The following is an 18,300-nucleotide window of genomic DNA, read 5'->3' on the forward strand; positions in this document are numbered from 1 at the left end:
TAGGTTGAGGCAGCAACTGGTGCTTAGTGGCTACAGAGTTGTTGTAGTGTTACAAGATGAAAAAGTTGTAGAGATCTGTTGCACAACAATGCAAATATGCCTAACAGTACTGTATAGTTATACATATAATATATAACTATATATGGTATATATGTATGAACTGTACACCTAAAATGGTTAAGATGATAACATTCTTTACTTCAGCTTAAGAAATGTTTCTTTGTTTAATTCTATATTAACTTACCAACTTTACTGATTACTGTGAGCCAGAAACTGATTTATTATCCTCCTATTGACCCAGCAAATTAAAACATCCATTGTCAGGAATTATAAAATGGAGACTTGAAAGGTTTGCAAATTTATTTCTGTTAAGACCTTCCATATTGCATAACCCCAAAAGTGGTTACCTCATTGAATAAGTTGCTCACTTTTTGGGTATAAATAAGAAATTGAAAGAGAAAGGAAGTGAGTCCCTATGTTAAATAAGGCAGGATGGTTGAGACTAGACTGATGATTCTTTGCTAAGTGGATGTTACTTTAGCAGGTCTATTCCAGAGCCACTGGAGGTATTGGACCTGTTAAATTTGTTAAAAATGCAAATCATCTAGACAAATATCATACTCATTAAGAAAAAAGGAATACAGTTTGAAAGTTTTTGTGAAGATATCCACTGTCTAATCTGTGAATTGAAAGCATCTTTTGAAAATGCACATCCCTTCATATTCCTAGGTGGTAGTGAATATGTGGGTAGGAAAATGAGAGTTTCAAATAATGCTAATGAAGTTAAATGATTGCAATCTACCATATATTGTGAGGCAAAGTTGTTAGCTGTGAAAGATGAGGACAGAATTAAAATATTACCATGACTGGCATTTGATTTGAAAACTGCAAAGATAAGCTTGGGTTCCTTTTTATGAAAACCATCCTCACAGCCCAATAGCATATCTTTTAAAAGGTTCTGTGGTTTCCATGGATACTTGGTAGCTTTGATAAAGTTGTAGTCCATATTCAGTCATCCAAGGCAAACTTACCAACTGAAGTCAAAAGTTGCCTCATCTCTTAATTCATAGTTTGGGAGGTAGAAAGGGTAAGCAGTGTAAAGATTAGGTTCCCGGAAAAGTAACACCGATCAAAAAGCAAAATATGTAGGAGACATGTTACTTGGATTTGATCCTAGTGTTTATTTACTCTTTGTATGTAATTTTTTTGTCTAAATGCAAGAAAGAATTGTTTACATTTTGACATAGGAGTTTAGGATGGTGAGACCTTTCCTAAGTTGATGAAACCTGGGCACTCTTCTCAATTTCTGAAAGAGCAACAGAGGCACTGTGGGAAGCATTGGTCTCCATAGTAACACATTTGCATTTGGCCCGGGAGTGGCTGCTTTCTGCTTAGCTTCTTTTAATTGCTATATATTGACAGCCATTTTCACGACTACATATAAGTGCGAGGTAAACAAACATGTGTGCAAGGAAGTGTACAGTGGTGTCTGTAGGCTTGATCCGATGCTTCACACTACATGCGACTCTGAAGGAAGAGTTGCCCAGGTGGTTTTGTTATTTCCTAATGTGTTTGTCACATAGTGGTAGCAAAAAGCCTTTCAAATGATTTATCTATTTCCCTCAATTCTTTTTTGGAACAGGTGACAAAAGAACTCAAACAGTATGACAACAAAATTATAGAATGCAAATTTGAGAACAACAGCTGGGTCTTCATGAGACAGAGAACGGACAAAAGTTTTCCTAATGCCTACAACACAGCGATGGGTGAGTAGGGCAGTGTAGTGGTGATTGTGGCATTGAACACCAGAAGCTACAGTACTGGAATGTGCTGCCTGTGCTGCTCTGCCTGATGGTACGGAGTGATGTGGACTCCACCCTTTCTGACAGAAGTGATGTCCTCTCAGCACTGAACCCTGTTTGGCTCCAGCCAGTTAAAGTTCTCCCCTCTAAAATGGTGGGAGGTGCTGTGCACCTAAAAGAGAAGTGTTAAAGAGCAGCACGCTGGGCTGTGTACAAGTTGCATTTATTGAACAACAAAACAAGCCAGGATCATTTCAGATCTATTCAAAACCATAAAAACCATTGTTTGCCAGATGGTAAAAAAAAAAAAAAAGAAATTAGCAGGGGGAAAATGTAATTTCCAGCTTCTAAAATAACTTACAAACAATGGAGAACAAAGTAAATGAAAACCATTTTAAAAACACAAAAATTGCTATGCTATCCTTCAGAGTAATCTTTTGAGTACAAGCTGAATGCCTTGAGAATATAGAGCAGTTAAGTTTTTCAGTGAAGAACAATGTAAACTGACTGAAGTTTATAAGCTATACTTCTGGTAGTAGCAATGGATGCATTTTTAGTGGACCTGAAAAAAGGTAAAAGGCAAAATGATGGTTATTAGAGAAAGTGGAGTGGAGGTGTGCTTCAAATGGAAGAGCATTAGCCTTAAACAATAAAGCTAAGCAAGGCTGCAAGACCTTGAGTTATGCCCCAGTACCACCACACACACAAATAATAGAATAATGTATTTTTAGAGTATCCAGTCAGTGATGATGATGATGATGATGATGATGATGATGATGATGATGATGATGCAGTGAGCTTATGAGAAAATACAGAAAGGGCCAATTTGTGTTTTTCAGCTTAAAAGTTCACTGTTGTACACTTAGTGGCTTTTATGATAGTATCATCTGTGTTCAAAGAAGATGAGTTTATTTCAAAGGTAGGAATGTAAAGCCAGTGTGTATTGTTTCTCCAAAAATCAAATAGTTAAGTAAAATGAGTTTTCTTTTTTTTTTTTCTTTTTGTCCAAGACTGGGACTCAAACTCAGCATCTGATACTTTCGCTCATTGACTTTTGCTCCACCACCTGAGCTGTGCCTCCCACCTCCTCAATTTTGATTGCCCAGGCAAAGGTTTATTATTAGTTTTATTGAGTGTCTTACTTCAGTTAAGTCATGGAAATCAAGCTCCAGCTCGCCTGCTGCAGGAGTGGGAGTGGGGCTTTGTGTGTTTGAGGGCAGCCCAGCGCGGGATGTGGCTGGACACAGACCCCAGTGCTGCCGGAGCGGGGCCTTATGTGTCTGAGGGCGGCTCAGCGTGGGGTATGGCTGGACTTCGTGGACTCCATGAACTCCAGTGCAGCGCAGGGCACTCTGCTACATCCCACAAAATGTCATTAAGTAGAAAACCATAGTGGAGACATGTTATTTAACCCAAGTATTTAGAAGTTGGGTTTAAAATTAATTGTGCAGTCCAACGTAGCTACTAGAAAAGCACTTGTTAAAGGATGGGTATAAAATTAATTGTGCAGTCCAGCTTAGCCACTAGAAAAGCACTTGCTTTGGGGAAGGGAGATGAGTTTGACAAGAAGTCGTGGTGTCGTGGCACAGGTAGCATACCATATAGGAACCCTCCCGAGCCTGTGCTGACTTGCCTGTCCTCATGAGCTCTCATGTGAGATACTGCCTTTGTCCACAGCTGTGTGCAACAGCATCTCAAACCCTGTCACCAAGGAGATGCTGTTTGAATTCATTGACCGATGTGCCGCTGGTGCCGCTACTTCCCAAGGACAGAAGCGGAAGCATCACCTAGATCCTGACACGGAGCTCATGCCACCGCCACCCCCCAAAAGGCCTTGCCCTTCAACCTAAGCCCTGCTTCTCACTCGGTCTCATGAGGAAAGATAAGTGAGGAAAAGCACTGTCACTCCCTTTTTTTACAGCCAGAGTAATTGAAAGCCAAGTGTGACCTGATGCATTTTGTTTTCAAGGAAGGCACCGTGGCCAGCCTGTGTGCACTTGATGCGTTTGTCCCTCAGTGCTGCAATTCATCAGTGACTTGCATGCTTACAGTGGACCCACTCAGCCTTGCTTTGTGGAATCTGAAGCTTGAAATATCCAAAGTTGTAAATGAGATTGAAATCAATGAAAGAGAAGACTTGTTTACAGTTGGATAGCCTTTACCTTTAATTTATAAAGTTAAAAATCTGGAACTGTGAGCACATAAAACATTGTGCTTTTGAAAATTTAGGCAGTGGTATTAGAAATTCTTGTTATCAGTTATCATGAATTTTCCCACACTTCTGAAATTCCTGTATTCTAAACCAATGACAAGGTTGTAATGTTAGACACAGTGCTTGGTCTGGTTTTTTATCATTTTAAGAATTTTTGTTTTGAAATGTAAAAGTAAAAAGAAAGTAAAGCTTCATTTTTGTGAATTGCATTGTTTCTTTACAAAGTACATTATGTTCCAAACATCTGGCCTGCAGCTTCAGATGTCCAGTGTGTACACTCCCGTGGAGGTCTGAGTTACTTCGTGGGATTCAGTCTGCACCACCAGGCTGCCGTGTGCTGTTCTCCTAGAGACTTGCCTTCTTCCGGGTGCTAGGGTCACCCCTGCTTTACCTCAGTGGTGGCAGCACATGGTAATTGGATGAAAATACACAACTCACTGTGATGTGTGAGAGAGATAGCAAACACAAACAATGTCACATTAGTTTCCTTGGACACAACAGCAAAGGAAATGCTAGCCACTCCTTTGATTGGAAGGTAACATCAGAGGCCTAGAATATGGGCACTAGAACATGCTCTTGCACTGCTCGACAAACACAGGGACAAAGCAGAGACATTTGTAGGAGCGAGAAACATCAAGGAAATCAAGACATTTACTTTCAAAGCCAGAATTCAGTCTGTATACTATTTTAAAATAGGGATGTTATTTCAGTAATACATCTGAATTTCAACATGTTTACTGAATAGGTATAAAGGGCAGCTAATTGGCCGTCTGCATTGTTAAGAAACTATGTCCTGATTGGTTGTGAAGGAATAGAATTAGCCAACTAAAGGCTAATGTATTTATTTTTAGAGGTACAGGTTTTAAGTATATGTATTTAAAACAAATTTTCATGATCTGAATTTTATATATGTATATGCATATATCTGTAAGTATATGCAACAGTGTATATTCTTCTACTGCTTCAGTCAGACATGAAAACCCAACATGAAATACCTAGAAGACTGAAAATCTGACAAGATTTCTATATGACATAGCACAGATTAACCAAAAATGTATTTATATGCACCTGAGTCTGAGTTTTAATGTTTTTAAACAAAGTTTTCTCTTGCAGTACTTTTCTATAAGAAATACTAGAATTGTGCTTGGGCTGGTTTTTTTTTTTCTTTTCTTTTTTTTGGTTTGTTGTTCCCAAGTTATGTAATGTGTAATGAACTTATCCAAAATGCCATTTTAGTGTTTTTTTCCTAGAATGCTTTTATACATTTGGGAATTAGAAGAGTTCAAACATCTGACTGCTACACTGACTGTTGAAAGGGGAAATTCCCAAAGTTCCATTTGTCTTTTACAAAGTGAATCTAAAAAATGAAAATGCCTATGCAACTCCAAATGGTCTCGATGCCTGCTTCCCGGGCTCAGCTCCTCCTCTGTTACTGTATTCTCACTCCCGAGCCTGTGCAGAGCCAGAGCCCTTTTGCAGATACACAAGGGACCTCTGCCAGTGATCTCTTAATAGAGTTAGAATGTTTATGGTAATCATAACCTTTGAAATGAGTTATGTGGAAAGAGCATCTCAGTTTTAATACACCCAGGTATTGTCTCCTGTCCTTTCTCATTTTAGCAAGACTTAATGTTCTTAAGTTATCCTTTCCTTTCTGTTCCAGTGAAATTTAATCGGTGGCATTAGAAGTAGATCTCAGTTAACCCCCAGCACATTGCCATCTGCAGTGTCATAGCAAGTCACGTGGACAGTCGGGAGATGGGGGGCAGAGAAGATGGAGAGGCAGGACTCAGACATCATAAAGGAAACCATTCCCTCCACTCACCACACCATGGCTTTTACTGAGACTAAAGCTTTTTCTTTTTTTTAAGATAAGAATAAGAAAACTTTGCTCTCCTGAGTTATCATATGTAAAAAGCTTTTGTTTTTTGTTTGGAAAGAGTGTAGATGTCTCCTGCCTGGATGGTTAGTTACATTGCTTTCTGTGAAATGCGCAGAAATGTCAGAACATTCCTTCTAATTGTGTGTCAGTGTGCATTGTAATAAAACTACTGGTTTAAAATAAGTGTTGTCTACTTTGTTTCACTGGTAGAGCTTTGGTGTCCCTTCTGTTGCTAGCATCAGCTCCTGCTACTGTCAGCCACGCCCAGTGTAATCCATCTGGTTTTGTGGCATGAAAGAGAGAGAGCAACACAGACTTGGAAAACCTTCTATTTCTCTTCTAGAGAAACTGAGAAATTTGACTTGGGAGGGGGCTGTTTAAACTTTATTTTTGAGGTCTAGGGAGACGGCTCAAATTTATGCTGTTCATATTTCTGTTCATCTATCTACATATGAGTATTCTGTTAAATTAGTTTAATGTACTTAATTATGTTAGACTTTTCAGCAGCAAATATTCTGAAATGATGAAGTAACGAACTACCAAATTTTCTGTCAGCTGTGTAAGTTTTTACATGGAATTCGCTGTCTTGGAACAAGGCATATAGGATTTCCTGGCCAAAGTCAAAGTGGAAAATCTGATGTTAGGAGAATTCCCTGGCCTAGATAGACCCAGAAATAGATACAGGCTCTGCTTCTGTGTTCTCATTAGAGCCCTTGTCCCCTGGTTTTCTGTCAATAGAATGGCAGCACTGATGATGGCCACGGGAGCAACAGTCCTAGGTTTTGCCCTGACTTGGGTACAAACCAAAACTTTGTAAATCTCCTGCATTATCTTAATAGCAGTATTCCTGTGATTGAATATTTGCCAAGAACGAAGACTGTCCAAGATACGGGTGTTCTCTGCAGGTGAGTGCCATTACAAAACATTCTTCAGACATTAAGCTGTGAGTTGCAACTGATGGTAGTCTCCTGAATGCTGCTTCTTGGGAAGAGGGCTACTTCTCTGGACTATTGGATTGATTACTTGGGGGCTTCCCATACCTCCTCTACTTAAAGAAGATGAAGCTGAGAGTAGGGCCTTATGTGACTGTTTTAACTAAGTGTAAGTGACTAAGCCACCACAAAGGGAAGTTTTTCTCATCAAGATATGAGATTCCAGCACTAATTAGGAAGCAGTATGTGATTACATCACACACTGGGCCAGCAGTTTCTTGACTGTGGCATAGTTAACTGTCATGTCTGACACTTTGGCAGGTTATTGGCAGCCTTGGCTAACATGAAAGTGTCTCCCCCCACCGCACCCCCTCCTCCCGTCCCTCAGCCGATATCTGGGTGATTACTGTCCTGGACAGCACAAGATTCCAAGCAAAGGACCACATGGTTAGGGGCTTGGTTGCCAACATTCCTTTCTTGGAAAGACTGTGTGTGTGTGTGTGTGTGCGCGCGCGTGTGTGCGCGCGTGCGCACACGCGCATGCATGTACGGACACTGGAGCTTGAACTCAAGGCCTAAGTTCTACCCTTGAGTGTTTTTGCTCAAGGCTAGCACTCTACCACTTGTGCCACACCTCCACTTCCAAGTTTTGTAGAGATAAAAGTCTCAGGGACTTTCCTGTGTGGGCTGGCTTTGAACTGCCATCCTCAGATCTCAGCCTCCTGAGTAGTTAGAATGACAGGCATGAACCACCAGCATCTGGCAGAAAGACATTTTAAAAATAATTATGTAGCCATCATTTAACACAGTAAAGAGACTTTACACTCAAAAAAGAAATAGGACATATTTTACAAGTAAACCCTTTACACAAAGCACATTTTATGTTATCCATCTCCTTGTCTTGGGCTTCAGCATTTCACCCCAGAAAAGTGAAACCTTCGTGTTGAGGGGCCACACCTCAGAGCATATGGCTGCACAGGTGCGGATCTGCTCTGGCGTAGAACTGGCCAGGCTTAAATGAAACCCTGAAAGGTCCTTCCTGGTTTCATAACTCAAGGTCATGTTCCTAACCAGAGTTGACCATGGTAAATTTTCTACACAGTGGTTGGTAAAAGGTTTGATTCCATTGTGCTCTTGTGACAAAAGGTATATAAAGTGAAAAATGGAATTGTCTCAATGTCAGAAAATGTCCATATAGAATGAAACCCTCAGCTATATGAGAAACAAGAGTAAGCCTGGTCAGACATAACACAGAAAACCAGAAATTAGTTTTGATTACAAAACAGACCAGCAGAAAGTCACACGCTTTCTAACTTAGAACTTGCTACATACAGTCTATCTTTCCTTTCAATCACAACTGCCAATGCTCTTTCAAAACTCCCACCTTCTCCTCTTACTCCCTCCATTAAGAACTGGCACATGACAGAAGAACCTTGGGTGAGGATGTCCTATCCTGTTGCTCTGGTTTGGGTGCTGGGCTGGCCTGTGGTGCAGAAGTGTGACTTCCAGTGTTTACCGGAGAACTGTGCTCGCTGACTCATGGAGTCTGCATGGGTCTCCATGGAGCTGCAGCTGCTTCTGCTCGCCGCTTCCCTTCATCCTGCAGTCAAGGAGCTCTCTTCCTATAGACATGCTGCTAGAGGCCATATCTCTGATGTTCTGCCTTGGTTTTCCCCTAAGGTCATGGAGCTCAAAAGATAACGGTGAACTGGGTCACCTCTGTGAGTCATGGCACATGGTTTGTGGTAATGTAGGCACATAGTAGCCATTGCAGCTAGAGATTCAATATTCCTGTGTGCCCGAGTTCCTCACTGCTTAGCTATCCATGAGCTTGATCTTGTGTGTCACTCTAGCTTTCTCATCATAATAGAAGCACAGAGAGCACCTCTTTTTAAACAATTTTTGTGGCTGTATCTGATACACCTTGTATATAATCCTGAGCAGAAATACCTTGTCTGTTCTTGGATTTTACACTGCACACTTGTGCTTTTGAGGGAAACTTCTCAGCAGGAAGGATCTTAAGAAAGTGCCCTGGTCTTACTGTGATGGGCTCAGAAGGAGGTGTGCGGGAAGTTGTGTTTTTAACCATGTCTGAGAGTCTAGTGTAGGCTCATTGAACTTGCTGTGTCTTAAACTGGAAGGCTCAGCCTTACCCATTCCTGCCTATGTTCTGATGTTTTCAAAGAGAAATCCTTTGGTAAACAAACTGCTGAGGCTTTTTGGCAAGTTTTTAAAATATATTCCAGCTTCTAGTTCCTTCCTGTGAATCAGTGCTTTCAAGTGGGATAGGCAGGCAAGTGAAATATAGTGTTCTGGTTTCTGCAATTGAATGCTAGCATCTAGGATCTAAAGGAATAAGAAACTTCACAGTTTCTGTAGAAGTTCTGCTCTCCTCTGAAAGCTGTCAGGGGAACATTGTGTGGTTTTGATCTCCAGTATAAACACAATGTGCTCTGATAACACATGAAGATGAGGGCTATGGAGACCTCAATGGAATGACACAACCAAAGCTCTCCTGAAAAAATAGCTCTCGAACATTTTGCATGTAGGAGAAACTGCACACCCAGGAACATCCGGCACATTCAGATGATGCAAGAGGTGAGCCATGCTCTCGACCTTGAGGAATGGGGGGATGCTTGGAAAGGGGAGGTGTGCAGTGATCCCAGGGAGTTAACTGCAATTCCTCACTCCAGGACCTTTCCTCCCCGGCTCTTTTGAGCCCACTCCTGCAAGCAGGCTCTCGTCTCCACAGAGACTTCCTGTCACTGCTACCAGATCTCTCGCTGGGTCCAACCCACTTTCAATTAGCCTGTCAGTGGTCCATCATGCAAAGTGTGTGTGTGTGTGTGTGTGTGTGTGTGTGTGTATGTACACGCATGCATGTGTACCAGGACTGAGACTTGAGCTCAGAGGTAGGATGCTATCTCTTAGCTTTTTCACTCAAGACTGGTGTTCTACCACGTGAGCAATACCTCCCTTTCTTGCTTTTTGATGGTTAATTGGAAATAAGAATCACATCTGTCAAGGCTGGCTTCAAACCATGATCTTCAGATCCCAGCTTCCTGAGTAGCTAGGGTTATGGAAGTGAGCTGTCTTTAAAACAAAATGCTTTTACCTCTTTCACCGTGTGTGTGTGTGTGTGTGTGTGTGTGTGTGTGTGTGTGTGTGTGTGTGTGAGCGCACACGCTAATCCTGGGGCCTGAACTCAGGGCATGGGTGCAGTCCTTGAGCCTTTTATGCTCAAGGCCAGTACTTTCCAACTTGCTCCACAGCTCCATTTCTGGCTTTCTTGGTGCTTAATTGCAGATTAGCCTCTCAGACTTGCCTAGGCTGGCTTCGAGCTGCGGCCCTCAGCTGTCAGCCTCCTGAGTAGCGAGGATTACAGACATGAGCTAAAGGCACCCAGCTGCTTAACTCTTTTTAATAGGAAATTTTGAACATGTATAAAATTAAACAGTAAAGAAAATCTCCTTTTCACACACTAGACACAGGCCAGTTGTGAATTCATACACAGTTGTTTTTAAACCTGGCATCCTATGATAAGTTATACAGGTCTCTAGACATTCACACAGTGAGACCAAAGGAGGATATTCTTAGGAGAGGGTCACAAAGGTGCACATGCAATGTATAAAATTATATAAAATTGTATAAAATTATATAAAATCATATAAAATTATATAAAATGAATTCCAAAAAATGAAATGAGAATTTTTATTATTATTACTTTTTGTTTTTTTCTCCTTTGTCACTGCTTTGTTTTCTATACCTGTTGTCTTATTGGAGATAGTAAGGGGGGATCACAGAAATGGAGGGACAGAGTAAACAAATGCAGCAGTAATATTCATTAGACACTGTTGAAAATGAACTATACAATGTTGGGGTGATCAGGAGGGAAAAGCTGGGAGAAAGTGAGGGAAGTGGTAATACTCTTCCAAAAGAAATCTCATCCATTACCTGACTTACAACTTTACCCCTCCTCTGTATATCACCTTAATAATCACAAACAAAAGAAAAAACAAAAAACCTGCCATCCGCCCTCCTGTTACCCACTGTCCGCTCATGTCTTCCGGGCTGTTCTGCTCTCTCCTTTCCTTTCCTTTCACCTTTAGGCTGCCCTTCTCAGCCTCCCTTATTGAGGCTCTTCCTCTTCCCAGCCCTTCAGTGAGGCAGGACCAGTCCACCAGCCTCTGCCCACAGTACATGGGCACCTAATGACCTCTGAGCCCCGTTACCAGCCACATACAAAGCTCCCAAGTTACCCTCTCCGGATGGCCCAGGAAGGCTAACCTGACACCAGCTGACAGTTTGATATCTTCACTCCTAGTCTCAGCATAACTGGAACTTGTGCCCCGACACTGAGCCATCCCCTCCTGTGGACTTCCTCCTCTTCCCGTCTTCTTCCAAAGCTCGTTACTAGCAATTGTGTTTTTTTCAGTGGCTTCTGACTCATCCTTGACTTGGCTTTCTCATGCTTCACATTCAGTCCATCCACAGATGTTGTCAGCACCTGACAGCTCGGACTCCAGCTCCTCTTCCCTTGCCCAGACTATGGCAACAGCCTCCTTCCTGCTCTCCGCTTCCTCTCCCCTCTCTCCTCTGTTCTCACTGCCATCACTCTAATTTCTTCGATCCTGTCACTCCTCTACTCAGAACCTCCAGATGCCTTCTACGTTATTCAGCATGAAGTCCAACTAAAGGCACAGCTGAATTCCCAGCGTCCTACCTAACCCAGCCGCCAGTCACATCACACCTCCTCTCTCATTCCTCTGCCCAGTCTCCTCTACACCAGCTCCCTTGCCAAGCAAGCTCCCACTTCAGTGAGGCTCTGACCCAGCTAGTGAGGAAGCTCCTGCCCTCACGGCATTGGTCTCCAGATGTCTGTTCCTGACCATGCCATGTTGACATGCACTGCCATGGCCATCTACCCTCTTCCCCATTTTGCTTTCTGCAGGCACTTCTGATCCTGTGTTTCCCTTCATTCGTCTGCCTGCCATTGGTATAACCTAGGATATAAGCTCTCTGAATCTGGAATTTCACTTCCTTCCTTGCTGTATTGGTAGCACCTTGACCAATCTGGCACAAAGCATTACAGGAGTTGGGTAGAGATTTCTAGAACCCGTGAGTGAAGGAGGATTGCCTGCACAGTGCGGGGTGTGTCACGAGGGGCTCTGAATGCCTACAGAGTTCGGTTACATGTGATTCATTACCAGGAGCTATTGACCGCTTTGAAGCAAAGCTTTTCTTTGTGTGTAATAATGTGCCCAAGTAGCAGAAGGCAGAAAACCAAGGCGACAGGCCAGCAGGGAGGCTATTGGAATAAGCCAGATGAGAGAGCAAAGTCTAGATTAGAGTGAAATGCCCAGAAGAAGGAGAAGGCTTGGATGTGACCAGCAATCAGGAGGAAACATTATCCAGGTCCAGCAGTCAGTTGATTACCTTGGAGGTTTTGAGCCTGGCTAGAGCCATGGTGGTCACCTGAGCAGAAGGAGAGGAAAAGTTTTTGGGGGCGGGGGAGGGGCTGCTATGTGTGGCCAGTGGGGTGGGTGCTCCAGGTGCCAGGTGGGGCAGGGCATAGGGAAAGCAGAAAGGTAAATGTGAGGCTTGGGCACTCCCACTGTTGGCAAGGGTGTGTGTGTGTGTGTGTGTGTGTGTGTGTGTGTGTGTATGTGTGCGCATGCACGCACACATGCATGTGCAGGCACACATACCAGTACTCAGGACCTCACACTCTTGCTTGATTTTTTTTTTCACCCAAGGCTGGTGCTCTACCACTTGAACCACATCTCCACTTCCGGCTTTATGGAGATAAGAGTCTATCAGATTTGTCTGCGTGGGCTGTCTTCAAACTGTGATCTTCATGTCTCAACCTCCTGAGTAGCTAATATTATAGGTGTGAGCTACAGGCACCTGGATTTGATGACAAGTTTTTAATTTGGCCACAGGATTGATGCTAAAGCAGTGGGAAGAGGACATGAGGTAACAAAGAGGCTTGAAGATGGAAGAAATGAGCCGGTCACTGGCAGCTCATGTCTATAATCCTAGCTACTCAGGGGCTGAGATCTGAAGATCGAAAGCCAGCCTGGGCAGGAAAGTCAATGAGACTCTTTTCTCTAATTAACCACCAGAAAACTGGAAGTGGTACTGTGGCTCAGAGTGGTAGAGCACTGGCCTTGAGCAAATGAGCTCAGGGACAGTGCCCAGGCCTCTGAGGTCAAGCCCACAACCAACAAAACAAATGATAATTCATGAAAGAAGCAAAGGATAGCCTCACCCCCTTCAGAGAAAACTCAAAGGGGCAAGAACTTCAGGGCCTTGAGTTGGGTGTCTCAATGACCTGAAGAAGCATGACAGGAGTGGATGGGATTGGGACAAAAAGAAAGAAGATGAAAGAAAGAGAAAGAAAGAAAGAAAGAAAGAAAGAAAGAAAGAAAGAAAGAAAGAAAGAAAGAAAGAAAGAAAGAAAGAAAGAAAGAGAGAGAAAGAAAGAAAGAGAAAGGAAGGAAGAAAAGGAGGGAAGGCAGGCAGGCAGGCATGGAGCTGATGGAATTTGGGGTTTTTTTTGCCATCAACAGAATGAACGAATTCTTCCAGCACATTGATTGAGACCATCTGAGCTGTTCAGAGCGCCCCAACCCCAGCTGCAGGACACCAACCCCTTGTCACCCTATGGCTGGCCTAGACTGTGCTTCCAGCCCTGGGGTGCTTTTGGACTCCTAGTAGAAATGACCTGGGTTTTCAGCAAATACAGCGTGATGACCGCCATCAAGTATGCAGGTGCCTGGCACCAGGGGCTCGCACCTGTCCTCTAAGCTATTCAGGAGGTGGAGATAGTAAGATCGTGGTTGGAAGTCAGCCTGGGTAGACAAATCAGAGAGATTCTTATCTCCGATGAATCTACAAAGCATGGCAAAAGTGGAGGTGTGGTGCAGCTAGTAGGTGTAGTTCTAAAGCATCAGCCTTAAGAGAGAAAAAGTTCAGAGTGAGGTCCTGAATTTAAGCGCCAGTACTGACACACACATACAAAGTAAACATGTTAGTCTGTGGCTCCACAGAGGCTGGGCAAGGCCAGCTGCAAAGCATGACCTGCGCAGACAAGAGGCCTTTCAGACAGATGGCCATGCAAAAGGGGGCAGAGAGCCAGTGTGGCGACAACAGGTGGCACTGAGTCTGCCCTCACATGAGATGTCAGCTTCTGGAGGTCTCCATTTCTGCCACCCAGAACTGCTTTAATAAAGTACGTGGGTTTGGCACCTCAGGGCCTCATCATTATTTTTAAAGAATTGATGTAAAAATAATTGCATTGGATTAGAAGTCTGTCTGCATTATCACAAGAAATGTCAAAGAGAAATCACAAATCTGTAGAAATGAGATAAAGTTGATTCTTGAAATATAATTTTAACCGTTGACATTTTTGAAAGACTGCAAAAATAGTCTTAATTTTTTTTATTCCAAGATGTGCTAAAGTTTCTCATTGATAGTAACTACTAAAGATTTAAGACAAGTATAGTAGCTGTCTTTTCAGCCACTCAGAAGTTGGAAACAGATAACCATGAAATCAAAGCTCGCCCAGGCACAGTTTGGGATACCCTGTCTCAAAAATAAAATACAGGTTGAGATCCAGAGGATTGTTGTTGAAAGCCAGACCAAGCAGGAAAGTCTATGAGACTCCATCTCCAAAATAAAGCTGACCTGGAGCGATAGCTCAAGTGGCAGACTGCTAAGGAAGCAAGCCAAAGGAGTGAGGGGTCTTGAGTTTACACCCCAGCATGGGGAAAAAAAGGACCTGAGGCTTGATTCAAGGGGTAACATGCAATCCTAGCTTGTCAGTGAGCCTGGGTTCAAACCCTGTTTTGCGAGAGGAGGCATGTCAAGAGACAGTTGTTAAAATGTTTTCTTTCAAAAGCAGCCAATTGAAGCATTAAAGCTGATATTTAAAAGACACAATCAAGTTTCTTAACATTTTGGAAAGGTCTTTGTGTTGGTTTTTGTTTGGTTTTGTGGGGTGGTTTGCACTGTGTTGAGTTGGGGGTTTGTTTTGGCATTACCAGTTTGGTAGTTTGCACTCAGAGCTTGGCACTTGCTTGCTGTGCTTTCTGTGCGGACTTTCTATTACATCTGCCATGCCACCAGACCAGCATTTTGGAAAGATGTTATTTCAAACTTTATAGAAAGGTTTATCTTCTCCAGAACTTTATATTTTACTTTTTCTTATCACAATGACATATATAATAGACATATATTTTACATAAATATATATTTTATATAATTATATATGATATACTATAATATACAATATAGATATAATATATAGTATAGAAAAATATGTTTCTCTTTTATATAGTATAATATATAATACCTATATATAGTACATATGATATATAATATACATCACATATATTATATATTATACTATATGTATAATATATAATGCTATATATAAAATAAACTCCCTCCACCCCCACCGAAACCCATACTTTAGTTCTTTACTTTGCCCTGTGGTACTGTTGCTATGTTCTTTTAGGCTGGATGTGTGGTGCATGCCTGTGACCCTCGCCCCAGAAGGAAGGAACCGAGCGAGCACTCCAGGCCGACCTGAGCTACAGAGCGTCTCTGAGCACCAACATCATTCAGACATGAAGTTTCCAAGCTCATTGCTGGATGGAGTCTTTTTCTTTTTAAAACCTGTCCTGGGGTTGAACTCAGGCCCTCAACGCGCCCTGCCAGACAAGCACTCTACCACTTGGTTTTTGTTTGCTTTTCATGGATTTGGGCAGGGGGAGGGGGAGGGTGTCTCACAATTTTCCCAGTCAGCCTCAGACAATTATCATCCTTCTTTGGCCTCCAGAGCAGCTGGGTTTGCAGGTGTGCTCTACTACTATACTCAGCCCTCAGGATGCCTCATGACCTCAGATATCCAACTGACCACGTGGCATCTCTCTGCTGCTTAGGTCACCTCAAACCTGCATGCCAGCAGCACTTTGCTTTCCGCCTTCTCACCACCATCTTCTAAAGCTCACTTAATGGCCCTGCATTTCCCCTCCTTCTCCCAGAGAGCGATGGGGGATGGGCCCAGGCTCTCCCCAAACACGGGTGCTTGCTCACTCACGCCTCCGGTGTCCAGGTTATCCAGGTAAAGCTTGGACTGCAGCAAACACCCGTGTGGCTATGCAGGGCCCAGCCCACAAGGCACAGGTCTGCTGAGAGAAGTTTGAGTTTTGACTGCCAAAGAAGGCAAACATCTTCCAGTGAAGGAGAGCTATCTTTGGGCAGGATGCAAAACCGCCCATGAGCATATCACAGCCCAGACGAGGTGTGATTTCTTCCAGTCCCTCAACTCAAAAAAAGGATGAACAGATTTAACTGATGTATTCTAAAAATAAATAAATAAATAAAATCTGCTTTAAGCTGGAAACCAAGTATAGAAGTTTCAGGGTGAGGTGGTGTTTATGGGAAGGAATAGTGTACTGAAAGATGGTGAGGAAATTTTGGGGAGGGGAGGGGGATGTAGAAACAAAGTTATGACAGTACTGTTTTAGTTGTAAGCATCTTCTACTGTAAAACCAGATGACTAAAGGTCACAGAAACAAGGTTGGCTTGAAAACACAAAATTATGAATGGTGGTTATAAATGGAAATTGTCACACATAGTCTGAGGTGATTCCTTCCTCCAAGTTGAGTGCTGTCATAGAAGTCTTCTGTCCTCAGTACCCAATATACTTGTTTAAAGTGTGCCATTTCAAAGGGTGAAGACTATGGCTCAATGGTAGAATGCTTGCCCAGCATGCCCGAGGCCCCAGGTTCGAGCCCCAGCATTGACAGGAAACAAAAAGAATACTAATTTGTAATTCTAAGACCAAAAGAAGGGCAAACCCTGGGACCACTCATCCAACAGGACAGATTCAAGGCCCACCGCCCACAGGTGCAGATCTGGGGGCTCTTCTCCCGGCCAGGCTCTGACGGTGAAGGCCGCCGGGGAGGAAATGTCGCCGAGGCCCCCTCCCACAGGCATCTGCTCCGCTGTCTACAGACATCTCTTCTTGGGGACACAACTGAGCTTTTACTTATTACATAACAAGATTTTTCTGGGTAAAAGCAAAATGTCCTTCTTAGGTCATTCAATATAAAAACAAGCAACTTATTAAATTAATTTTGTTGCGTAAGTACCCCTCTATGCTGGCTCTTTGGAAGCGAAAGTTTATTCTTTTAGTTCTTTTTGTCTTCTTCAGAAAAGAGATTTAATGTGTTACTGTGGTGCAGAAAATCAATGCTTTGAAATCAATGGTAATTTCTCAGGCTGTTTAAAATGATGCACACGGCTGCGGAGCTGGGGCTGGCAGTAAAACCCGGTGGTGGCAGGGCAACGTATAGTTTGCAGTGTCCACGAGGGTGTTCTGTACTGCTTTGCCTCCAGAACCACATCATGACTAGCCCCACACTGGGCTGGCTCTGAGAACTTAACATTTAGGTCCTCAATGGCGTGTGTGTGTGTGTGTGTGTGTGTGTGTGTGTGTGTGTGTGTGTGACCTTGTACCTCAGAAGTTTACATATTGTCTTAGGGCTGGGGTGAACAGCGGAGTGTACCCCAGGTAGATGGCCCACAGGCCCAGGCAGCCATGATGGCTGAAGGGGACCGGTGGCAGCGCAGGCTTAAGATGATCTTTGAGTGGCTTTGGAAAACCACTTCTGGGAAGCAGGACGGCATCTCAGGCAAGCACTGCAGACAGCCTTGTGCTGAACTAATCACATCCAACTGGGACTCGGTCACCATCACCCCCTCTACAGGCTTCAGAGACTTGCCCCCAGATTACCAGGTCAAGAAAAGACAAAGCTGGAACTGGAGCCCTTGTTTGCTTCCTCCAGATGCCTTGTGGGGACATGAGGGGAGGAGCACCCAGGAGAGAGCACTTCAGCGGGACCGTGAGCACAGAGCCTCCGAATGTGGCTGGACATGGGTGAGGGCTGGCCATGTCTTCACTTGGCAGAACTTATAAACAGTGCACGTGGGTCTTAGAACCCAGCCTGTGCTTGGGAGGAGGAGGTGCCAGTGTGGGCACCCGGAGATGCCTATCAATACTTCTGCAGATCTCTTCCACCCTGCCAGGGCCATCCTCATGCCCACCTGTAGAAGCGGCTCCATGGCCTGGCTAACCTTCCATCCAGTGCTTCTCTAAAAAAAAATAAGTTTAAGCCAGGTGTCTGTGGCTCACACATATAATCCTAGCTACTCAAGAGGCTGAGATCTGAGGATCTCAATCCAAAGCCAGCCTGGGCAGGAAAGTCTGTGAGACTCATTGCCAATTAACTACCGAGAAGCTAGACGCGGCACTGTGTTGCAAAGCGGTCCACAAAAGCTCAGAGACAGCGCCTAGGCCCTGGGTTCAAGCCCTAGTACTGGTACACACATTAAATGTGTTTGATTTCATTTCAACTTGATTTTCTCACAGTTCTGGAGGCTGGGCGGTGTGCAGTGAAG

General features: G+C 43.5%; 1 protein-coding gene across 2 annotated transcripts in view; it reads left to right on the forward strand.

The window, feature by feature from the left end:
• Rngtt (RNA guanylyltransferase and 5'-phosphatase) overlaps positions 1 to 7,106 on the forward strand; it is a 219,011-nt gene extending 211,905 nt beyond the window's left edge. For both annotated transcript variants that reach the window (XM_048353850.1, XM_048353851.1), the window contains exons 15-16: positions 1,643 to 1,766; positions 3,480 to 7,106. In XM_048353850.1, coding sequence (XP_048209807.1) covers positions 1,643 to 1,766; positions 3,480 to 3,652 — 297 coding nt within the window. In that variant the 3' untranslated portion in view covers positions 3,653 to 7,106. The remainder of the gene's footprint in view (positions 1 to 1,642; positions 1,767 to 3,479) is intronic.
• Positions 7,107 to 18,300: the final 11,194 nt, after the last annotated feature.

This window comes from Perognathus longimembris, chromosome 9 (assembly GCF_023159225.1).
Source record: "Perognathus longimembris pacificus isolate PPM17 chromosome 9, ASM2315922v1, whole genome shotgun sequence".
Classification (NCBI taxonomy): domain Eukaryota; kingdom Metazoa; phylum Chordata; class Mammalia; order Rodentia; family Heteromyidae; genus Perognathus; species Perognathus longimembris.